The sequence below is a fragment of the Synchiropus splendidus genome, chromosome 4, assembly GCF_027744825.2.
Source record: "Synchiropus splendidus isolate RoL2022-P1 chromosome 4, RoL_Sspl_1.0, whole genome shotgun sequence".
Classification (NCBI taxonomy): domain Eukaryota; kingdom Metazoa; phylum Chordata; class Actinopteri; order Syngnathiformes; family Callionymidae; genus Synchiropus; species Synchiropus splendidus.
The window spans coordinates 16,889,216-16,914,760 of record NC_071337.1 but is presented as its reverse complement, the minus strand read 5'-3'; the positions used below and the strand labels follow the sequence as shown (position 1 = coordinate 16,914,760).

The window sequence follows — 25,545 nt, the reverse complement described above, 5'->3', positions numbered from 1 at the left end:
GGCGGACGAGATGATGGAAGGAGAGCAGGTTTTCCAAACAGGTCGGAACTGGAATTGAGGGACGCAAAAAGCCGTTGGATGTGTCTCCGATGTCACGAATCAAAAAAAGTGCACACAAGATCTGGACTGGAAGATGAAGGTCACTGAAGGTCAGAGTCCTCATTTCACCCGGCTGAACCAAACCTCAGTCAGCAGTAGGGGAAAGCCAGGTTGATCATTCTATTGAATCTTTAAGTGGAGCTAAAATTTTAAGATCTTCCAGTTTCAGAGTACCGACTTCCGATTTGACATCCATTTTAACTCGGTACGATGTGACACTGCAGTAGTCTGCGGCTCTCAGAGGCTTAACCAAAGCTCAAGTGCCATCGTGTTCCTCAGAGCCACAACACCATTTAACTTTGAACAAACCGAGCGAAATGAGAACTCGACTCTTCAGCCACTCTCGCACTGAGATCCCAACGGTCACATGCATCTTGTACAGATTTCATCTTCAGTGTCCATCTACCAACTTAAGTCCATTCACAGTTCCAATAGTGAACCTCCAAACTCCTCCAGTCTCTGGAAGCAACAAACCCATGATATTCAACCAGCAAATCAACACAACCAGGAAAGAAAAGGGCGACATAAGTTAGTGAGGATCAGCGATGAGGCACTAGGCTTGCTCATTGAACTAGAGCTCCCTCTGCAGGACGGGAGGCCTATTGTGTTACCACTACATTGGTTTTTACGCGCTGCGAGCTTCTGTTTCTGGACAGCAAAATGTACAATCTAGGCTATGTGATGATGGGGAGGAGGCGGGAGGGAGGGTGGGGAGGCATCGTAGAAATTCACATTCATTCCTTCGACAGAATCTCCAGGCCCTCTGTACAAGAATTATTGCATTCTATTTAGCAAACCACTGAAAAAAGAAGAACCGAGCAAAAACAAGTAGAAATCACCGTTCCAATATATTATCATCCTTTTCTGCTTTACATCACATATTTACACGAGACGCCAATTCTTCTAAAGGACTCCTTTTCAACAAATGACAGGGTGCCAGGCAGAAAAATAGATGATGATGATGATGATAGAGGGTTAATATTACAGGTTCTGTGCCGAGACATTCCTCCACACCGCACACGCTCCTCTGTACAGCAGTCAGGAAGGAGTCCTGAGCGTTGCCTCACTCTCCGCCCACTTCTCATGTGCCTTGGAGCAAGGTCAGGTGGATGGGTCTTTGGTGCAAATGTCTCCCTCCGGTGTTCCCTAACGCCCCCATCCCTCGCTGATAAGCAGTTAATGTACCACAAAATTAATAGACATGAGCAGCCCTATGCCTTGCCACACATTCAAGTACAAAGTTTAAAAAAACAAAACAGAAAACAAAAACCATAAGAAGGGAGGGGGGGGAAAAGCAAGAGAAAACGTCCTCGGGGTAAAACGCACAACAGTTCTGGGACAAGTCAGATATGACACTTCAACTTCCTCAACACCCGGTGGCGCTCGAATGAGAAGCGCGAGAGACCAAGTGCCAGACGAACCGCCCCGGTGATCTTCTTCATTGGTTGTTGGGTTCTTCGCTTTAATTTGTTTCCTAGAAGAGTTCATCGTCGCCACCGTCACTATTTCTTCTGCAGCTTCTTTCCTTTCCTCAGGACCAGCTTGTTCTTCACATGACCTCGCTTCCTCTTGGCCGTCTGGAGGCACAGAAGGGAGAGGAAGGCGATGAGAAAGGAGCGTGAAAGAGACAAAAGAAGAAACGGTAAGAGCAAAACTCGGAGGAACACGAGATAATTGGCCCCAGCGGTATTGAAACTGTACTTGGAAGTTCTGGCCTCTCTGAGGCCACCACTAGATGTCAGCAGGTATTCAAGAGCAGGTCTCTGGTGGCAGCGTCCCCACTCACCTTTTTGGAGGTGTACTTCTGCTTGGGCACCACGCTGCGGAGCTTGCGGTCCAGCGGCTCGCGGTTGCCGAGGTTCTTGACCTTGTAGATCCTGACGAGCCAGTGCTCCGAGGTGAAGGCCTCCTCCAGATGCTTGAACTTGATGTCCTTGTTTCCGATCTCAGCGTTGCGGGTTCGGTCAAAGCCAGGCGGTGTCCGAAAGTCCAGCTGAGGGAGAGATTGTAGCGAGTCAGGAGAGCGCGGAGGCACGGGAGGATTTGTTTGAAGACCAGCTGAGTCCATCAGTGATCAGGGCAGCGCCGTGTTTACACGCCAGCTCACTTGACTACAGCAAACCAAACACCTTTCTCTGAGCTCATTTGTCCAGAGGGGCTGACTTACTCCAGCACTGCTGCCCCCACCATTCACCAGCACATCCTCACCTGCATTTCTCCAAATCTGTAGTAGGACATCTTGTACATGAGGCAGTTGAGCAGCGTCGGGGACCCGGCCTTGTCCACTCTGAACTCTCCCTGAGGAGTGAAGTAGTCGCTCTCCTGCAGAAGGACAAAGCGTCAAGGCAAAACTGAAATCGCTTCATGTGAGAAGAAAACACGAGCAAATGAAAGACTGACAGAAAAGTACCGGGCTGCTCAGTGACACATGTGATGACTAAGGTTGTGATCTGAGCGTCTGGAGACAAGACCTGCGAGCGAGCCGTCGATGAGTCATTGGAGAGTCAATTCTAACAGAGTGGTCACACGTAACAAGGCAGCTGCTCCAAGAGCAGACACCTGACTCTGCCCAGCCACTCTGGCTGCGGTTCCCTTCAGGTTCTTCATCTTCCACCCACTGAAGGAAATTAGTTGGCGTGGCGCTCCTCTCTGCACGGGCTCTCTTTTCTGAAGAGCGCTCGCGGTCACAGGTGCGGGTCGGAAGGAAAATAGAAAACTTGGCCAACACCAGAGCGGGGCAGCAAAAGAGCTGCACTTCGATTCATGTAACTCGCAAACAAGAACTACAGTTGTGGACTGGAGCAACAGACATAACTGCTAAAATCTACAGCAATTTTTAGATATACTATGTTTGATCCGCCAAAAAAAAAAAAAAAAAAAAACAGTGGTGGGAGACCAATAACAAACAACAAATAACAAATCTAACACAAGCGAGTGGAGATCCCGGCAGGAGAGCTGCACGAACGCTCCATTTTACGCAGCTGGTTTCTACTATTTCCTCACTCTCGATGCTGCACCCCATTTTCAAAACTAGTTTTACATGGTGCAACACTGACCCCTCTACAGGCGCAGACAGCACCACTGCACCTGCGGCTTATAGACCGGCGCGTTTTACGTATGGACAAGAACTATTTTCCTTCTTAAATGTAGTGGGTGCGGCTAATATTATAGTGCTCTCTATAGTCTGGAAATTACTGTAGTTAGGAGTTTGACATTAGATTGATCAAATTTAAGTTGAATCCATGACACACGATCTTAAACACCAGGGTGGATGGGCTCCAGTGGCAAAGAACCTTGTTTCTATCCTGAAGTTTTTTTAAACTCTTCACTCATCAGAGCAACCTCATTCAGTCTCCTCCATCATGGATGTCCTGGTTATGACATCACATTGTAGGCACCTGGAGTGATTGACACGTGATTCATCTGTGTGAATCTGGAGGTCCATCATTTTTTATGTTATCCATTTGTTGAAATCAATGTGTTAAAGCTCAGCCCTAAAATGTACATGTATGTAGGATTGTTGGCAAGATCGGGGGACACGCTCGGCCCAAAGGTCCAGATTGGTCCCAGGATGTGCAGCGCTATCTACATAGAGCCATCAACCTTTTTTATAATCCGACTAAACAGAGGCTGTGCATGTGACTTCGGACAGAAGGCGACTCACTCACCCTGATGTCTTTGGGATGCTCGCCCTCTGCTATTCTGACCATCCACAGGAACTTATTGATATCATCCCCGGAGTAGCCGATCACGCCGCCGAAAATGATCAACACGTAATCCACATCCAGGGACCTCATGATTTGGTAGGCAGCACTCTCATTGGACGACATGGCCTTCCCCACCTGAAGAGAGAGGGACGTTAACTCAGGGTTTTTCCAGGTAAATGAAACTGCGGGAGGAAACACAAGTCAGAAGTCAGCAGAGACAACAGTGACGCGAGGGACTGTCAAGATTAGTGTCAGATTAGTTGCTGGATTACATGAATCATTCCAGGGCTTTCAGAGCAAATGAGCGTGAAGTCCGCTCCACCACTGTAGGGCACAGAAACTGGAGCACATCCAGGCAGAACACGACACCACTGCAGCGGTCCAAGAAGAAGGTGATGAATCTCTGCATGAGCAGCTCGAGGCGTGAAGGTCAGGTTGGACTGAACGAAGCAGCCAGGTATCGCTGCTAACAGCACCAGCGCCTGACTCACTGACCGACTTCCTCAGGAGTTGGCCTCCTGGTCAATAAATACATGAAGCACCGGCAGGGTGCAATGACTCATTGCTTCAGCACAACCTCCTTCCGAGCATCTTTTCAACCACTCACCTCCTGTTCTGTCCTCCAGTGCTGAGATTAGACTCAACATTTCCTGGGCATATAAAAACCATGATAAATTCATATGAAAACAGCAACTGCTAACGTGACTCAATGGGAAACCCAACAGCCTGGTGGCTCGTAGATGAAGCAGTATTGCTGATTCAGGGTTTTAACACCATCTCAGAAGTCTCGTAGAAGAGGACAATATGAAACACACCACGTGCAAGGATGCATGCAAGTTTGGCGGCACTTGGAAGCAAAGTAAATCCTTTTATGCCTTACAGCAATTATGACGGCAGAAAAGGTACGAAGAGATTAAAAAAAGGATTTGATGGGAAAACAAAGTGGGAGAAAGAGCTGCCGGCAGCAGAGCGAGCCAGAAGGAGGGGAAATAAATCACAGCACCAATCTGACAGCAATTAACCCAAACCTCCATCAGAGTAAAATCGGAGGGTGGTTTTAACTTGGGAAGATAATCTGGACTGCTGGACAGAATGGATCCAACAGAACAGATGATGATGGGCTGGAGCTTTCGATAACAATAATTAAGGCGGTTGGGCAATCCGACTTCGATGGAAAGGAGCTGCGCTCACCAGTGCTATGTGACTGTTGTTCCACGTGTTGTTGTCCACCAGCGTGGTTCTGTTGGCCATCCCAGCGATCTGGTATCCATAATCCCACCAGGACATGACGCGAGCGTGCTCGTCCGTGTTCTGTCTCAGCCAGTAATACGCCTCCCTGAAGTCGTCCAGGATGTTACGTGTTCTGAGGAAAGCGGGAGAGAGGGTGAGACAGGAGGGGGCCGTGAGGCTTTTAACTGTGGAGCACATCAATATTTAAGAGGAGTCTTTGAATCATAAGGCCAGCAAGAGTTGAGGACGGAGTGCACATGAATAATAAAGTCAGGAGTTTATAAATCTCTTCAAGATCTACTTTCCCTCCAAGAAACAGCCCAAACAGGCAACCAATGAGACAACGTGTGTGTGTGTGTGTGTGTGTGTGTGCGCCAGCTCAACCAAACGGCAAAGTCAATTTTCAAACCTTTACAAGTCACCATAAACTTGCTACACAAAACCACAGTTGCACCACTGGACATGCATACCCGGATATGACTAGATATGAGTCCGTGTATGCGAGTTTAATAGCGGTCATTGTGACAGTCCTGAAGAGTGTGGTTATAAACATATTTTTACTAGAAAAAATTAACTGATTGACAGTTTGCATAATAATTTCGAGAATATAATATGAATTCATGATTTATTCAAATAATTTCTAATATTTCTTCCTAGTATTTCTTCCTAATATCATCCAGGACATGTTTCCAGACGGAACCAAATTAATAGTAAACAGCAGACGGACAGCACGATTTAACCACCCCATAAAACTGGCCTCCACCTCTACCATCTGTTTGTCAAGAGTGACATATTAAAAAGCATTACAAAAAAATCATACACCCCCAAAAAAAGGGTTATGTCATACGTGACCATGGAATGAACCACAAAAATAGAGAACTGAAATAGCAAAAAAATATGTAACTAAAACACCAATGCACTAAAGTAGGATGATACATGAAGAGCAATTCACTTTTTAGTTCGTTTCGTGAACTTACAAGACAGAGAAACAACACGCTGTGTTCGAAGACCAGTAACAAATTGGAAACAAGTCACGCTTGTCAAGTTGTCTTTGCGTGTCAAACACCAGTTCTGTATTTCAAGGGACAGGTGGCAACAACAGCAGGGCGCACAGACCACTCTATCTCAAGCTTTGGCATGAAAAATAAACTTGACTCAACACTACTGGACACTGGAATTCATTTCTCAACATTCCCAGTGAAAGAATTTAGCAGCCCTGACTGTCAGACAACAAACACATCACCTCGGGTAGATGTTGTGAAAACTCCACGGGGCATCAGAAGACTGAGTCAGCAAATATTTAAGTGAGTAAAAGTCAGAGAGCTGAAAAAGACATGATGTTGTTGAAAACACCACGCTATTATTTCATCTGACTTCAGCTTTCAATCTGAGCAATGGTTGTACACACTGAGTAAATGATGTTATGCATTTTATCTGTTGCAACGGCTGTGTCACTGTATTTGGGCTGAATGAGCTCAGATAACGTGCCCGGTGAGTGAAGGGGTCTCAGAACCATGGGCTCTGAACAAGGTGGGAGTCAACTCACCCGTCATGATTGTAGGAGGCCAGCACCACGCTGGGACTGGAGTAGGCGTTGCTGGTCACCCAGGTGCAGTGTACGGCAAACATCATCAGCAGCATCAACATCAGCATGGTCACGATGGACTTGACGTTTGGGCCCAAACCTTCCTCTGCCTTCTCCTGCTCAGACACGTGCTTGCGCACCTTCCCGGCCTGCAGAGGGAGACAAAAGCCTTTACGCTTGGAAGCCAAGTTTGTGACGTCCGAGATAAATTATTAAGCCATATGAATAATTGATCAAACTAATTGAGAAAAGTCTCGGAGTGCATCCGCGAGCCTACTATGCCATCTGGAGAGACATCGCTGGCGACTGTGATCGGCATGACAATAGAGGTGAACCACAAGTTCCTACTCAAACTGACTAATTGAAGACCACTTTAGGGTAATGCATCAAAATAGACTTGATGCTTTTATTTAATCATTCAGAAAAACAAAACATATTTGGTCGACCCATCTGCAATAAGGCCCAGATATCAACAACAACTTGTTCAGCTATGTGAGACGCTGCCGGATCCAGTCTGTCAGGCTTCAACAGACCCTTTGGCTTCTCATTATTGCCATGTGTAGACATCTATTCCGGACCACTTCTGATGGACACTGGCCATAGCCGACACAAGGGAACAAGTCTAGCTGCGGGTGAAGGGATACAACACTTGACAGGTGGTCATAATGTTCTTCATGCTGCCACTCAAAACCAGGCGGGTGTTTGACAGAGCTACTGTAAAGCCCTCCTTCCTGCCTCAGCTTTTGAAAGCCTACGTTTAATTGCTTCATTGTGAGTCTAAATGAACAGTTGGTGCAAAAGAGCCTGATAGTTTCAGCACAGTGAACTTGAGCATTCATTACACGAGGGAGGGAATCATTTATTCCAGGCCTAACGTTCGGCCTGTAGTTCCACTTCAATTTGTGTTGAGTGAGCAGAAATGTTAGGTGGGAAAAAAAACCTCATTCGAGAGCAACATGCAGAATGAAGGGATTACATGGGAGACAAAAATAGATAAAGCCCTTTCGCTGGCTGGGGAGACAGAATCTGAAAAAAGAGAGATTACTGCCATGATGTGACAAACCTCAATCGCAACTGAATCATACCTTCACTAAACTCATGAAAAACCAATCTTGAGCGCTGTGAATCACACTTCACTCAGCCATGCAGTACCTTGTCGTAAAGGTTCCCAGAGTTCCTCTTGTCATCTTCATCGCTGCTGTCTTCAGCAGGGGGCTTCTCCCTCTTGGTGTCATCTCCCATGTAGTGCTCAAAAACACTGGAGAAAGCCACCGCAGACAGCATGCAGACCACGGGGGTCAGCGTCAGCATCAGACGCACCATCACGCCGGCGAAATACACCGCGCTGATGGCGTACAGAGCCACTGGGGGGGCAGAGGAATAAGCTGGTTAGACACACGATGAAAGAATGACTGTGGCACAACAGGAGGAGAGTAATGAAGGGAAGACCACTCAATTATAGCTCACACTAGGGTGCAAAAACGAAAGCTTGAGTTCTGCACTTGAAAACCATTAGCCAAAATTCCACAGGTGAAATTCTAATGACTTTCATAGACTATACAAGTGTATGGAGGCGTGCAATCCACAAATCAACATCATCTGTGGCCTCTTGTATCAATACTTCACACTGAAACTAGGCGTAAGCGCAAATCGCCGTACGCATGAAGCAGACGTATGACACAGCGGCCACTCATCCCAAACAACCAGATATGCCACAGCCATTTAGACAAGCATATCCTACGCAAATTGGCATGCATCCCTCTTTCCCATTGAAAAACTCAATATAGAGCGGAAAAAAAATAATTGAGTGAATGCAAAATTACTTGCTGAAACATGATGACACTCTTGTCTATATCGGTCCTTCTTTGGGTCTGGGCTTGAGTGAAGCATGCACCATGACTCACGCATAATCTTTTAACATCCTATATATACTGTATATATCAGTTAGCAGCAGTAGGAACAGGGTAGACTGGGCGCCAACTTATCGAGATTTTATTTTTATTTATTTTTTATGCGAAGCATTCAGAGTTACAAACTTACTGTCCGAATGTGAACTTGATGTGTACGTGTGTTCATGGTGAATAACGCAAGACTGATCATCTGACAAAGCTTTTATAGCAACGTGGGTGGACCGATCACGCCGATTATATGAGGAAAACCAGCTCTTGAGCCAACAGTTCATCAGTTCAGTGTTAATCTGTCGCTAATGTGCACATCCCGGAATCACCACCGTGTGTCACCAATGGACCAACAGCTGGAGAAACCAGCCTACGCTTTTCTCAGGATGTGGTTGGAAGCACCATGTTTCCATGCTCTGTTCAAATTTGATCAAAGGTGATGATCTTGGTCTGGTGAGCCAACATGATGTTCCTGTCCTGAAGAGATCATAGTCTCCGACCCCTGAGCAGTTCACAAACTCAACACTATCTTAGACTAGTATTATCTTCCACTTCCACTGGCATCACATCAATCTTCATGCCATCACTCCCAATCTTGAGAATCTTTCCCTTTTGTTTGTGATTTTGTCACTTCATTTTTATGCTCTCCTGTTCCAGATTCTGAACCTCGGACTCAGTGGTGAGGGATCCTTTCGTGTATCTGGAAACTTCAGCCGACTTTTACTTCTTCCTTTAATTAATTAATTAAATTATTGTGGCCATCTGTCCCTTTGTTTTTGCTTTCATCAGCACCACATCTCCCATCGTCAATATACATATTTACATTTATGTGAGCCATATAATTATGCACACAACATTTTAGATAATGCTGCTAACAAACAGTGTTTATAGAACAATGCTCTGACTAATTATGTCATTACACTACTGCAAATAAATTTATTATACACACATTTTCAGTTGCATAACTTCTAGTCTGGCACGTTAGCTTTTTGGGTAAAGCTTCCCATGTAACCCAGGAGACGAATAGCAGATGCTGCAGTATTTCCACAAGCACTCACTATCTCTGTGCCCATCTCATGTTGAGTAGTTTACAAGGATAACAGTGTTAATTAAAATGAGTGCTCATTGTTTTTGTTTTTTGTTTTTTCCACTTCATTGTGGAAGTTTGTGATCATTCATTGCGGTCACTTTTTGATGCCATTATACGAGTAGTCTTTCTTCTGTTATTGTTCTCCAGAGTTTTAAAACACACAACTGCACAGCCTCTAATCAAAAACACAGGGCTGGAACCTTCTGTGCTCTCAAATTTTAGACAGACTTTCTTAGCTACCTTTTCTCTCTGAAAATTTGGAAAGACTTGTTCTCAAACAATTGGTTACTTTCCTGGAAGAAAACAGAGAATTGAAGTCTTTCGGTCTGTTTTTAAAGCCTTGCACATCACTGAAACTGCACTTTTGAGGGTTTCTTACTGCCATTTTAGTGAAAACAGACTGTCATAACTGTCATACTGGGGCTTCTAATCTGACTGCTGCATTTGACATGGAAGACCATAATATTCTGTTGTCTCACTAGTAGAACTGGGTGGGTGTGAAGGGAAAAGTCCTGGAATCATCATACGTCACAGAGGTTTCTCAGCACATATAGGGAACTCCACCTCATCCTCAAGAGAGCCACAAGGCTCCATTCTGGGAGCCGTACGATTTTCAATATACTTGCGTCGCCTGGGCCACATTTGTAGGAAACATTGAATCTCATTCCATTTTTATGGAAGGGAGGACGGTCAGATGTACATTCCTGAGTTACAGAATGGCATTTCAACTGTCGGGCCACTTTCCAGTTTTAATTTGTTTTAGCGATGCCACTGTAAGAAACACCAAGAAAACAGAAATGTTTATGTTTGGCAACAGAGTCTCTTCTGTCTGTCCCAATATTGACCTCAGCTCTTCTTCTTTAAAATGGTCAGTCGCCAACCTTGGTGTTTCACTTGATCCACTTTTTAATTTTGAGCAGCAAATTAGCTTAGTTTTAAAGAAGAGCTTTTTCCATCTCAAGCTTGAAAAAAAAAAAAAAAACATCTCCCCCACGATGGATTTTGATAAAAAAAAACATCCATGCTTTTAACACTTCACGCCTGGACTACTGTAACGCACTTTATGGTGGGATCATCCAGACCACTCTCGGCCGGTTACAACTGGTGCAGAATACTGCTGTTCATCTGCTAACGGGTGCACGCTAGCACAACCACATCACCCTCATCCTGTTGTGTCTGCACTGGCTTCCCATACATAATAGAACACACTTTGAACATCCTTTTGTTTGCATTCAAAGGCCTCCATGGCCTCACCCCACCCTAGCAGCAGGTCACTCCAAGACACCCCTAAAAGCAGACTGAAGTCAAAAGGTGACTGGGCCTTTTTAGCTTTGAAAAAGTCATTTTTAATCCTGGCTTTTACAGAAAAAGAACTTTTGTGTACTTATTACACAGTATTCAAGCTTCAGGTGCTTCTGAACCAGGTGCTGTTCACCTACTACCTTGCTCTTGGGCAATACACTGTATAAAATGACTATCAATCATACACTGACATAGTACATCATATGCCAATGACAAACAATATTATATTACTACATCAACTATCTATTGGCAAACAAAATATAAAGGCAAAGTGTAGCATATTTATTTTCGTTAATTTCCTGTTCAAGTTATTTTCAGTGACTGACAGAGGAGCTGGAGACATTGATTTCACCTCCATTATTTACTCTTCATTCTGCTGGAGGCAGACTGGAGCAGACTCAGACAGCCCTTTCCTCTTCTTACTGTGCATCTTTTTTTAATGTCTTGGAGGAAAACGAAAAAGGAAGCAGCAGCAACCGCAAAGAGCTTTGAGATGCAACTCAGCAGGTGACGGATCCAGCATCTATACACATGAGCGCAGCCATTGTTTTGGAAATCTAGATCGTAATCTGAAGCTGGAGAGTCATCTGAACCACAAGGTCTGGATTTAGAACGACCTGCTAGCTGCTGCAGAGTTCATTTGGAGTGGTTGCTTCAAGACATTTTGTCAAGAGAGGATATCTCACCAAACACTCGTTCATCATTGATGTTCTTGATGCAGAACCAGAGGCCGGCTGGGAACGTGCACACCAGAATATGGAGGTCAAAGAAGAAGGAGACCCACGTCGTGGGCTGGTGCTCTGACACAGAGGCGATGATGGGGATGTGGATTTTAGCGTAGCTGAAGAAAAAGAACTGTGTTAGCAGCCAGCACGATTTCATATACGAGTTGTGAAGATGCAGATTTCTTGGGAATGTCCGGACAGTCCTGGCTGGCACCAGCGTCCTGAACAAATGCAGCCTCAGGCCATTGATTTGTGTGCATAGCGTACTAATTGTAAACAAGGTAAACAGCGTTCTCTCATCCAGTGAATCAACATCACTGCTAGCAACACTGACTTGCAGTTTTGGAGAAAGCACACAAATGGAAGCCAGATGACCTGCGATCTTTATGCAAGACAGTAGTTTGGGAAAAAACTGGTTTCCCCACTGAATGGAGCGTTTGAATATCAGTCACAACTCTATGTGCTTTCCACATTTTCTTTCACACAGGCTGCTTTCCCTGACCTACCGTTTTCTTCCATCCACCCAACCAACAGGCTCACTGCTCACTCCTCCTCCACCCTCATTTCACTCACTCTTAATTCTCACCAAACATCTTTTTATACAACTTAATTTCCATTTTCAATGGCTGTCCTGGTTCCCATTTATCCCACCATCCTTCCATGATTATTAACTATTTTCATCTATGTATCCTCTTTAACTGTTAATTTTCAGATCACCTATGTCTTGAGGTGACGTCATCAGAGAGCATCATGTGGCTGTTGGTTCAAGCAACTTCTTTTGTTGACGTGAAATGTTGTAGGCCACAGAGAAGCCACTTATTCTTGTGCTTTCTCCCGTAACTCACGCCAATCCAGTGTCACAATACTTGTATTTGGTAGGCACTATATCCAATTCACAAATTGAAGTATTTTGTTTAGAGGTTTTTATTCATTTGATTTATGGTGAGAATCATTCTTTATGCATTTTTCTTCAGATTTTTGAAAACTATTAACTCGGCACATTTTTCCGACTAAATGAGTCACTGAAGAAAAGAAACACTTAAAAACAAAATGCACCTCTGTGGGTTCAACACAGAAATCATGCAGCTCTCGGACAGCAGGACTCACCCAGTGTCCCACAGGGAGTAGAAGCGTCCACTCCATGGAGCGATGTATCCTAGAGAAGAGAATGAACACAATCAATATAGAATGTCACTGGATGCAGCATAACTTGCTGCGTTTATGTGTTGAGAAAAAAAGCGAGAAAGAGAGAAAGGCAAAGAGACGTTGATGCACTTGGTCAACTGCAAAAAAAGTAATATTAATGTGTTGAGAATTTAAGTGGCTATACCAAATACCTAAAAAAAGCTCTCCGGAAAGTACGTACCAATTCATTTCATTCCACATACCAGTGAACAGAGCATGAGAAACTTCTCAGGCTACAAGCACAACTCACAGGCAGTATTGAACCATAACTCTGCAACACTTTTGGTTTAAGAAAATGTCTCTTTATAGATGAACAAAAAGTTCAAGAACTTTATAGTTGACCTTTTTAGCTTCACTTGGCCAACTGAAGCTAATCGGCTTGTTAAGCATTATGGTCAAGTATTTTTGTTTTCACCTCTCTATTGCTAAAAACAGCCTTGGTCTCCAGGAAGCAGTTGTACACGAATGATGAGGAAGCACTTTCATCCAAATGTGTGCAAAAATTCCTGTGAATTGCTTATTTACTGTCTGATGGGCCTACAACTGCTCCAAGAGCGATATTGTAGCAATGTGTTAAATTTGACCTAGTTTTCATCTGATGTACTGCTGCACTGTAGCATTTCAGAGGGTAAGATAATGGGTACGATAAATTCAGGGTTAAGTGTCACCACTGAAGAATGTTTGAGTGCAGGTAATCATTTATCTGAACCGAGCACAGACGACCTATTTACAAAAACGAAATTCTAGGAAATGCTGATGGTGGTTAAGGGGAAAAGGAAACCTTTTGTCAGGTTGTGCCAGACAAAAAAGCTAGAGAAAACACCCTGCACTCCCATTACAAAAAAAGTAAGGAACGCTCGCAGTTCAGTCTTCTACCTTGGTACATGCAGCCTGTCACTGACAAACAAATACATTTCGACTGGCTTTGTAAGGGCGCCCTCAGGAGCATCTTGACCACCAGGACCATGTCTTTTCTGGACAATCTTTAATAACTCCTGGTTCTTATCATGCCATCGTCAGTCACAGTCGTTGAGCAGGAGGCAGTCAATATTTCACTACCATGCTGACAACAGTGACACTCAGAGGCCTCCAATCTGACCATTAACCCAACAGTTAAACATGTTGGAGATAAACATGAACAAAGGCCAAACTGGAGAAACTCCAGGCGTCAGGACCCACTGATACTTCAGAACAGCAAATATACTTCAAATAAAAACGGCACATAGTCTTAGTGAAAGGGAGTAAATGAAGAGGATCATCCAATATCCACCACTACCAGACCACGTTATGCTGTGAGTGCTATGTGGTTGAATGGAAAAAATGGAGTTGGAATTTACAAGAATTCAGTTCAACTGAGCGCTGAATGCTCGACTAAAATTCAAAATGTAGTGGCAAATTCATTCCACACAACTAATCTTGAGCTGTTGGTTTGTAGTTGGAGCTTGCTTTGGCTGACTGGATTTGTGGGCGGATTTCTGTGACATAGTCACCATGGTGAATTTAACTTCAAAATGATTAAATATTAATAAAGAATAATTTTGTCCCCACATTGTGCTGATGGGTTGTACAAATCAAATTTACTGCAATGAGTTTCCCCGTCAAGGACAGTGTTGCAACTGAAGTGTTGCCTCTTACAACCTTGAGATTGAATGAATATTTCCAACACCTGACAAATACTAATAGTTTGGATCTAATAATTTTGAGCCTACATTGAGATCCACCATAAGACTTGAACACATTTCAGTATGTGTTGACATACACACCTGTATACGTGAGGTAAAGGACAGTGAGGAAGACCACACCAGCAGCCAGAGATACACCGAGGAAGAAAAGTGTCTGGAACTCCTGCTTTGTCAGTCTGTCTTTCAGGTACTGCAGGAAGGCATAGGCTTGGAGCAGTGCAAACACACCTGAGGAGAAACAAGTATGGACAAAATAAGTGAGGGGACATCACCAGTGACTAGATGAGGAGACACTACATGTTGCTACTACAAACCCCTTGCCAATAAATCCCACCACAAGATAAATATTGGGCTAGATCTTACAGGACAATGATTGTTGCCGCTGTGCGAAACAGAGCTGCCTTCAAGATCAGCTAAAACTCCAAGACTGTGTGCAGCTCAGGTACCTTGCTCACATTACAAATGTGTACGTGACTGGATGGCTAAAAAAAGCCTTGATCAGATGTTTGATTTCCAAATGTGAAGTTGATCCGGAGCAAAGGCACATTTTCCAACGCTTTGAAAGAATACCAAGTCATTTAGGAATCCCCTGGTGCTACTGTGAAAGGTAAACATGCGAGGAAACATGTAACAAACATGTAAAAAAAAAAAACATTTAGGCAAATATAACTTCCTCAACATCACTTGTCTGTCTTCAGGCAGATGGTATTCCTTTCATCCTGTAACTTTGTGCATTTCCTCCCCATACACGAGCTTGCCTTGGGAATTCTACAGAGAAATTGGGCAGGAAAGCAGGAAGTCCCAAATACAGAGCAACGCAATTCTACCTTCACCCTAATTCCCCTGAAGCCCACAGCAGGTTGTGCTCATCTCTGAGGTTATACTCCAGTCTCCTTGAGAGCAGCGTCGGCGCTAACACACTTGTCACCATACACCACCCTGCTAGCTCGCTTCAGGGAATGACACCTCAAAAGGTACCGACAGGTCTCCTCTCTCCCGAGCCGCAGTGGAAACGCTCCCACCAGATGTTGTAAGCAGCTGCTGGCCCAGGACATAAAAACATACTTGCTCTTTGAAAGCTAGTGGGATGCTAAAAGCCAGTCAATGCAGGCAAGATTTTGGTAGCGTGCTCTTGGAAATCTCTCGTAACACACTCAAACCCACACCCAAAAACACATCAAGACACACCGGCTCAAGTGTTACAGAATATGCTGCCAGTGACAGTTCGAATGCAATCTGGACATAAATGAACGCAAGCTTCTCGCACAAATACACAAGCAGCCGTCCCTCCTGTCAGGCAGCAGATGGGAACACATGCAACTGTGAACAAGCTTTAATAAACCAACATACAGAAGCAGAAATTAACTCAGGCAGGAAACTCTGCAAGTTGAATTTGAAGGGGATTTAAGTAGCGGATAAACACACTTTTGAGATCAAATTATTATGGGGATGGCAGAAATTCAGACTCTGAAATTTATTCCTGCAGCAGGAGGGAACATTTCTTTTTTATTTATCGTGAGAGAATTCACAGATGCTTCACTTCAACAGGGAAGAAGCCTTTTATTTTTTTTTTACAAACGCTGTCTTTAACCACCCACTTCCCATTTTTTTAGGCGTCCTGATAAACATAGTCTAAAAATACTTTGAATCAAGAGTTCATCGCTGGTTGTCCGACGACGTTGAACAAGCAATAAAGAGTCTCAAATTACTACTAATGTGATTGAGAAGTTGAAGAATTGTATTGAAATCTATGATAATGACATGCAGACAGTTTCATCACAACTTTGTTTTAAAGATCTCCATGGACTACAATCAGATCTGGACAACCGCCGTGTGCGCATTTTGAGTTAGGATATGAAAATGTTTCAAGGTGCCTTTAAGCAGTCTTTTTCGGACAGCAAAAGATGCCTTTACATGATCAGCAGTGACGGGAGGCAGAGGTCAAGCTAAGCTGGGGAAATATTCCACAGTGTGTGACGACCACTTAGAATAAATCTGCATTAGAGCGTTTATGAAAGTGAAAGCTGAGTTTACTCAGGCTTGCAGCAGGCCAGGAAGCCCAGTCCCCAGACAAAGCATGATGACCAACCCCCACTAGACAGCTAATGGCGCTCAGGGGTCCTTGTTAATGTTTCAGCAGGTACAGAAAAATGATACAACTGCTCTGTTGAGGCTGAGCTGGAAAGGAGACACAACCATTTCATTGTCCTGCTGGTGATGCATAGATCAAAACTGACAAACAAAACCACCCGCATCTGCATATGTGCAGGGATGTGCTGGTGAAGAGAACTGGAGTTTGTGAGCTGTGTTCTTGTTTCTTCGCCGCATAGAAGTATTTGTATTGCTAGGTGATGCAAACTGCGGAATATTTTTGACTAGAGACTGAGACTTACCGGCAGCAGCCATGTGCTCACTGGTCCTGATAGGTTGGAAGCCCACAAAAGGGACCTGCATTGACAGAACAAGGCCCACGATGTAGAATGTGCTATAAGCTGATGAGAGAAAAGAAAGTCAAGATTTAAAAAAAAACACAATACAAAACAAAGCACAGTCACTAAGGACATAATGAAATACTTCTTCAGAGTATATTTAGGTACTTTGTCGCAAAGAAGCACAGTGAACTGACTCAGAGTGAAAAGAAAGTCTTGTTTGAGAACAGAACAACCTTCAACTTTTTAACTGCAGGATCTGAATTGAGCACACAGCGACTTAATTAAGATTTCACACTTCCTGGAAAGCAAAGGAGTTCTGGCCAAACTCAAAAACTCTCCTCACGTCCACTGACTCACAGTAGGATGATGTATTGGAAGGAGAACATTGTGTAAGCTCTCCATGCTTGGAAGGGTTGATCGTGTGTTGATCTGTGTCATGTGTTTTTCTACGTAGTTTTCCAGTGCCCTATCAGAATGCCAGTTGCAGAATTGGACATCTGAATAGGTTACTTGACATGGATGACAAGGAATAGCAGAAAGTCTTTAAGTCATCTTCAGGATTCAGAAGTTACATGGTGGGAAGAGCTAAAAAAGAAAGTCAAGGGCAAAAAAACTGACACCTCTGTGTGTTCGTACTTGGAAATGGAATGGACATGCGGCATTTCAAAGTATGGACTGGAAGGAGTTGCAAAGAGGACTTCAAATGCAGTGAGATGGAATGGTGATTCCCTGGAGGGAGTAAGGTGAGGCAACAGCAGCATAACGATGACCGAGCGCACCGATTTCTGTATCAATGAGCAGATCCCGGGTGTAAAGTCTTTGCACACGCTTGTCAGTCCAAAACCATTTGGAAGCAAATATTCCTTATCTTTACCACAATCACAATTGGAGTGGTTGTCGAGAGGTTCTCAGAGGTGAACCTGGCCAGTAAGTAGTCAGCACAGCCGTGACCCTGGTCTTACCCCAGTTAAGTCAATAATCTGGTTAAGCCATTTCTCCCTGTTAACATGAGCAGGAAAGAACAGAGATAACAAGCTGTGACGACCACTTAGAATAAATCTGCATTAGAGAGTTTAAGAATGTGAAAGCTGAGTTTACTCAGGCTTGCAGCAGGCCAGGAAGCCCAGCCCCCAGACAAAGCATGATGACCAACCCCCACTAGACAGCTAATGGTGCTCAGGGGTCCTTGTTAATGTTTTAGCAGGTACAGAAAAATGATACAACTGCTCTATTCGGGCTGGGCTGGAAAGGAGACACAACCATTTCAGCAGTGACAAAGATTTTTAAGCTACTGAAACCCCGTGAATGAGGGGATGGTAGTCGACGTTATTTGATGGTTGATTAATATGACCACTATGACTTGTGGGGATATCGCAGTTGTGCTGGATGTGAGTCACATGTTAAGACAAGAGGGAGACTGATTTAGAGAATTCCCCTGAAGCCCAGAGGAGAAAATGGAGTTCTGCCGCAGTCTCTGCCAAGTGTGCACAATAATATGTCATTTGGCACCAAAAGGTGTGCGAGTCTGGCAAGTTGTTCTTCGAGTAATCCTTGAGTTTCTGTGACCTATGATGACTTCAATAGTGACATTTTTCTTTAAAGGTGGTGTAGCAAATGTCAAGCAAAACTGTCACAGTGGAAAGGCCAAATGAAGATTTGTCCAAGACTTTGCAATTACCGATTACCATGTAGCAAAGCGACATGACAAACTGAACTAACCATGTTAGACAATTACAACTCTGGCCAAACCGCATGAGAAAAACAGAGTTGTGGAGTGATTTCCATTTGTTTACTAGCAATTTGCATGTCAAACTGAAGAGATCAGGTGCGGCGTGGCCCTCAGTTGCTTTTTTATGTGGGCATACATGTGCAAGGATGATGATAATGACATGTTTACAACAGATGAGACTGGAATGACACACTTTATATTGGGTAAAATAAAGAGATAGGATAGCAATATGCCTCACGCTACAATAATTGCCCATTATAATCTTATACCATCTAATAAGGGTGACAAATTCTCTCCCCACCGAAAGAAAAAGTATTAATCTTACCAATGTAGACTCTTTTGCTGTAGCGTTGCATTAGCAATAGCACAAACACATGTAGGGGAATCAGGTTGATAATAAACACGTATCCTCCCCACGCAGACACCTGAAAAACAAACAAACTCAGTCAGCCAATTATGGAATAAACCGCCACTGAGGAGCTCCATATGCAAAATATCAACTGTATTATCTGGTCTGATAAAAGGAGGACATTGTAATGCATAATGAGGGCAAATCAAGTCAGACTTTGTAAAGACAATACCTTCTTTAAATCAAACCATGTTCACTGATGAGCAAAGCATAGAAGAAGACGTTTTAGGTGTTAGAGGCAAACACGATATTTAAAATGAGATCTAAATTCATCTTATTGAAGCTTAATGTTTACAAATAGTTGAAAAAGTATTTTTTTTACATTTCAAATTCATTTGGGACATTACAATTGCTAACACCACATGGTAACCACAAACATTTTATCTATAAAATCAGACATTGTATTGCATTCGAACTATCATTGCAGGTTGCAATACATTTCTGGAACTTGCACAACACACAGTAGCGCGAGGAAGTACAGGAGCAAACCGTGCAGTTCCTTCCGCACGGTGAATGACAATTATTCAAATATTTGCGGGACAAGAATTTATTACCAAAAACTACCAGAATTTACTGATCAAGTCATTATTCCATTATTCCACACATTCCCATTGACATAATAATTTAGTAGCAGGAAAGACAAAACCATAGAATCACATGACTTCATAGGCAGAAACAAGCATTCACACGCAACAGCATAAAACATTCCTCCCTGAAGAACAGAGACAGGACAGTTTCGTAGCCAAGTGCCTTCTTGAGTAAAATAATTTCAAAAGTCGACAAAACTCCAACAAATTCATCTGACAAATTCCATGTCAGACTTGCCAATAACTTCAAAAGCCCTGCCAAAATGATACATCATCTGTTTAGAAGTCCACAGAGTAACAACACTGAGTGGGGGTGTTTCATTTGAAAGCGCTACCACTTGTGCTTAAAAAAAAAAAATCTAAATTGAAATGGCAAAAGCAGAAAGTGACAAAAAAGTGGAGGGAATTTTGGCAAATAAGCTCCAGTTTCAGCAACAGCAAGCACACATTCTTCTCTCAAGCACCCAGATGCAGGTTCCACCGTATAACCTGTCTTGTAATAACAGAAGAGAGGAACTGGAGGTTAGAATACCAGATAGTATAGACCGCATTAAATTCTGATCAAGTCGAAATACTTCATATTTCCCTCATGAGGAGGCAGTGTGCTGCAGGAACTTCTGCTTCTCGCTTCACTGTGTAGATTTTCATTCACTGGGTAATTTGCATATCTGTTATCCAAAATAATGGGCAATTAGCAGACTCTATACATAAACTTGAATTAAGAACAGACTCTGGGTTGTAGCCAATTTCAACTATTGACTGGCCACATTCAGCAACAAATGACTGTCTTCCTGAGAAAGGTTGCATTCATGTGAGACAAAGTCAATGAACGACTGACAACGATGAGATTTGGAGAAAGCTGTCAGTTTTAGTAAGTATCCTACTTTCTGTTTCTCTGGAAGTTTAGGAGCAGTGTGTGCATGTGTTTGCTAGCATGATTCAGTTGTAGCTTTTGTGTCAGGCATGATGTGTGCTTTGGCAGACATTTGTGCTGTGGGTAGATGTTCAGCCTGTGGGTACTGAGAATCAGTGCTGACACGGTCACTATTACACCAACATCTCAGAACCATCAACTGCTCATGTTGACTCCAGATCCTAATACACCACTCTCACACGGATGACTGGCTGACAGATGAATCTGTCAAATCCAATCAAACCAAACACTCTCCACCTCATGGCATGGTCCATGGCAATCCTGTACATTTACTCAATAGGTACAAAGAATAATGGAGCTATCCTTATAAATATAAATAGACTTATTGACTACTTTATTGGGGAATAATGATTATTTATAGGGATCTTTTTCCCCCTAAACAGGAAGTGAAAGGATCGTATCTTCTGTATTAAACAGGTCTAGTAAACAACTATGCAAAACAGAACAGCTGTATAAAAGACGATTTGTGCAACTTCTTAAATGGCAGTAAAACTAAAATAAACCACCAGCTAAATAAATATGAAATTAAATAAACACCAGTAAACAAAACATGGAGCCAATGGGTATGTTCAATTAAACAATATAACAGACAATGAAAAAAATACATAGGAAATACTAAAATTTCCAATGTGACAGGTACATAGTCATTAAATAGAATAATATTACTATTACTAGTTTCATAACATCCATCAACTATAATAATGCCCATTCATTGGTGCATATCGATAGACCGATTTATTGGTGCACTCCTAATCAGAGCATAGGACTACAACAGAAGAGGGTAAAAGACACAATATAACTCCCATCCAATATCATTGTAAACAACTACAAGTGCTGGTGGGAGCACGTAGTTGGCACCTTCACTTCTCACGTCACTTTAATTCTTCCATTTGATTTAACTTCACGATGTAGGCACCAAAAAAAAAAAATGGTCCTGTCTTTACACCACAGGTCTATAAACATAATAACATAATTAATCATTACGGCAAATCATGGCAAAACAAGCTGATGCCAAAATACTAAAGACAGATATCAAAAAGGGCCTGGAGCCATCTTCTTTTTCCTGCACTAATGACTTCTGGTCTTTCATCTTTGACCGAAGCCCAATGGGACATCCTGCAGTGAAAAAGAAAATTGTGTTTTTTAAAGAGTGAGGATGAAAGAAGATGTTTGACTGTTGTTTTTTACAAGTAACTTGAGGAGTATTAATAATGGACATTTTGTACAAAACTGAAAACTGACACATGAAAGGGAAACCATTATTTCAGATGATGAGGATAATTGCCACTGAAGCAACCGGTCACTACATACAGGTAGAGTTTAGCATTTCAGCATGAGTACCACCAGCAGCACAATTGATCTAAGCATTTGTTTTTCACTCTGCTTTCACACTGTGCTTGCGTCTCACAGATGGAAGACGGATATCGCTCTGCTATCAGAATAGTTCCTGTGGTGAGCAATGATCATTGAACCCTGACACTTTGATCAGCTTCACTATCATGTTCTTCTCTGTCCACCAGCCTCTGATCACAACAGCATACAGGCAGGAAATCCCCTGTATACATACAGCCATTTTGTCGTGCTTTCATTTTTACACGTTTGTCCTTGTGTACATGTCAAAGCAGCTTGGTCATAAGCAGAGGGAAACATGGGGAGCAGGTACAAGTGAGGTGAGGTACAAGTTACATTGGAGTGAATTCTGAGTTCAAATAGGGAGAAAGCATCAGGGAACAAAATTCATAGCTGTAAGCCATTTTCAAAACAAGAATATTCTGATACATTTTGGTGGAATTATTTAAAATTGATTCTTTATGTGCTATTCTGGAGAGAGTGAACTAAATACTAGCAGGAAAAAGCTATTTTTTAATATTTTCATTGTTAAAAATTCCTTCTTGTAATACACACTTACAGTGGCTACAATTTTAATTATAAATAAACAATAATAAATAAATAAATCGCAGTTTGGCAGAGACACATCTCTATTTGTGTACTGTGGCCATGTATCTCACATTTCTTTCTTCCCCTCTTCTGGTGTGAGGTTCTAAATTTGTCTCTTACATCAAGCCGTTCTTTCTAAATTTGGGCATCCCAATCCCCAGTTCAGCGATGGTCTGATGGTTGTAATCTTGCACATTTGTGTTACTGCCAGTTGAAGATTTGGCTGGATCGAGGTTGATGCTGGAGATTTTCATAAGTGCAAATGCTGCGAACAAGCTGATGTCAAGTCAGCATCCAAGGGATTATCTTCATGTCATCTCAACAATCTACTTATTGGCTCTCCCCGACTCTCCAAGTGGCTGGCCACATCCCTCCCACGAACTCAAGAGTCAGAGTACTGTGACATGTGGCTTTAGACTGGCTGAAACATGAGATGACAGGTTGCTTAGCAAGTCCAAACCAAGCAGCATTGTATACAAATGTCATTTAAACTAAAAGTAATCTCAACAACCCATCATGAAATGGGCACCTAGCAATTGTCAATCTGGAGCATTACCTCTGTGTAAACATGAATTTAACAGCTTAAATTTTTATCACAATGGCACACTTGACTGTGCAGTGGAAAAAGCAAGACTAAATGCTTTCTTGTCGAACTTTGACTTTTACAGCTCAAATGTAATGTGATGTGATGTGATGTGATGCAAAAATGTCAGGGTGTAACTTCAGATCAGGATCTGGTTTGAATTTAGAGTAATACAATTCAATTCAACACTTAACAGCAATGTGTAAATTATAACACCCGACAAATGGGAAAATTCTTCTCATTTCATCAAGAATGTGCCAGAATTATTGCGTTTGTTGTGTCTTTTATGCTCATATAATGCAAAGCTCCTCATCTTAAACAAAACCAAATTAGCACCTCAATTCAATGAAAGCTTCTCTGGATGTCTATAGTACAACATACAATTTGCCTAAAGCAGAATTAAACTTCAGTATCTATGAGTAACAATATACAAATCTGCTAATGACAGAGCTCTGCTTACAGCTATGTTGATCAACATGCATCAAGTTGTGGCTGACAAGATGCAATATAACAGTTGTGTGGACTCAATATATAGACAGGTTTTGTCGGAACATCACAATTGTAAGCAATCAGGATGCACCGTCAATTTTGACGTGACTGAATATGGTAACTTCAATGTGGAGATTATCACCTACCATATAGAAATAGGAGAGACAGCAACCGATTGTCCAAAACACTGATCCCGTCTTCACCGATTTCACCTGAAAGAAAAAAATGTAAGCTTCAGTTACTTCGGTATTTTTCAGTCATGTTCTCTCAAACCAGTGCTAAACTGAGTTTGGTGCCAATGTATGTAGGAGATTGAAATTGACATTCACCCAAATTGTTATGTTTGAGCTATAATAATACAGAAGCATAAATAAATAATACATATCAAAATATTTAAATAAATCATCCATAAGAAATCACAGGCATAGATGAGTAGCGTTCACCCTAGACCTTTTATCAGGCCCGGAGGCACAGAGCGAAAAAAAATGGTAGGCATATTGGCCAAGTCTTTTTTTTTTTTTTTTTTTTGAAACATTACAGTCTTGTTAGCTGAAAAGAAAAATACATTTCTTCACATTTTAGAAAATATTCCACATGAATCCTGTTTGTTGTTACTAGGCAGTGAGTAAGAATTTCAGCAGCACTGAACAAGAGACTCATTGATTTAAGAATAGATCAACACAATGCTGTTTTTGGAGGACCTCATTGTCAAAAGTACCCGTCAGGCATGTGCAATTGTAGCTTAAACTGCGAGTATTGAAAACAAGGAGCAAACGAAAACTCAAAATCAGAGCAACATCGGCGTTGATGGAGACATAACCGATGTTGATGTAAACGTAAATTGAATTCAGACCCATCGGAAAATAAAAAAAATTGAGAATTGAAGACATGCACAAAAATAGGTCTGTAGTGACCTAATTATACTTCAATGCAAGGAGATGGATTTCATGAGCATGTAGCTCTGTTTGCTTGGCAGGGAACTTCTAAGAAAAACGGACAGGGAAATGCACAGAAACCACCAAGCACATTCATCCATGTTGAGCGTTTGGTTTTATAATTTCCAGAGGGAAATCAGGTCTCATGTCAGGAAAAGATAACAGCTTCAGTGCAGGCCAATGCGTTCCCCTCTGGCACTAGTCTCAGTCAAGTCATGCCAAAGCCGCCTCATCTATTTAGAGCATGAGCAAACCATGTTCGAATGGTCGCATCTCGCTGAGCCCAACGTGAAGTCTCATCATGCTGAGACTGGCGCACAGCTAGTTAAAAAGGGAGCGCAAACACATGGCGCAGTGAAGGCTGAAAGGGAAAAGAGATTGGAGTTCTGAGATCTGACTAAAGCAACCATCACATTGACTTCACAGCAATAGCGTGGGTTCAACACATGTCCTTGCAGTGGAATTAATCAATAAAAGAAAATGTACGTTGACACTTGAATGATTCTAAGCTGTCTCACTTTACAACACTGAGAACGGTCCTCAAGACAACTTGTGTTTTCATAGAACGATCTTATATAAACCAAGATCCTCAAGCATGTTCAGCAGGGTGACAAGAGGTGGTTGGATTTTTCAGCGTTAACAAAGGCAAAAAGTGACTCAAGACAGGAAAACCTTAATGAAGCACCATGTGTGTCTGCATGTAAAGCCATGTTACCACAAGCCATGGTGTTAGGAGAGTAGCTCTCTTCTGTGGGAGAGGATTCAATTATAGATTATGGGCGGGTATGTGAATGTGTGTTGGGGTAAACACAGATTAAGAGAGTGGAGTTAAATGGGTTATTAGAAGATAGAAGGAGGATTGCCGTAATGAAGGTTTGGGTAAGACATTGGAACGGCTTTAAGCTTTTTGCCGTGTGGACGAGAGGAGACGGATGGCCGTTAATGAGATAGCACAGGAGAGACAAGGGAAGGACAAGAGAGGAAATAACACAGCAAGAGCGAACAC

At 42.6% G+C, this 25,545-nt stretch overlaps 1 protein-coding gene across 1 annotated transcript in view; it reads right to left on the bottom strand.

The window, feature by feature from the left end:
* Positions 1 to 784: 784 nt before the first annotated feature.
* stt3b (STT3 oligosaccharyltransferase complex catalytic subunit B) overlaps positions 785 to 25,545 on the bottom strand; it is a 58,179-nt gene continuing 33,418 nt past the window's right edge. Inside the window, exons 4-16 of the mRNA XM_053864255.1 lie at positions 23,751 to 23,816; positions 18,990 to 19,089; positions 16,897 to 16,995; positions 14,585 to 14,731; positions 12,744 to 12,792; positions 11,598 to 11,752; positions 7,774 to 7,985; positions 6,583 to 6,770; positions 4,998 to 5,169; positions 3,768 to 3,941; positions 2,308 to 2,421; positions 1,886 to 2,092; positions 785 to 1,676 (exon numbers count right to left, since the gene is read on the bottom strand). Of these exons, the coding sequence (XP_053720230.1) occupies positions 1,602 to 1,676; positions 1,886 to 2,092; positions 2,308 to 2,421; positions 3,768 to 3,941; positions 4,998 to 5,169; positions 6,583 to 6,770; positions 7,774 to 7,985; positions 11,598 to 11,752; positions 12,744 to 12,792; positions 14,585 to 14,731; positions 16,897 to 16,995; positions 18,990 to 19,089; positions 23,751 to 23,816 (1,758 nt within the window). The 3' untranslated portion in view covers positions 785 to 1,601. The remainder of the gene's footprint in view (positions 1,677 to 1,885; positions 2,093 to 2,307; positions 2,422 to 3,767; positions 3,942 to 4,997; positions 5,170 to 6,582; positions 6,771 to 7,773; positions 7,986 to 11,597; positions 11,753 to 12,743; positions 12,793 to 14,584; positions 14,732 to 16,896; positions 16,996 to 18,989; positions 19,090 to 23,750; positions 23,817 to 25,545) is intronic.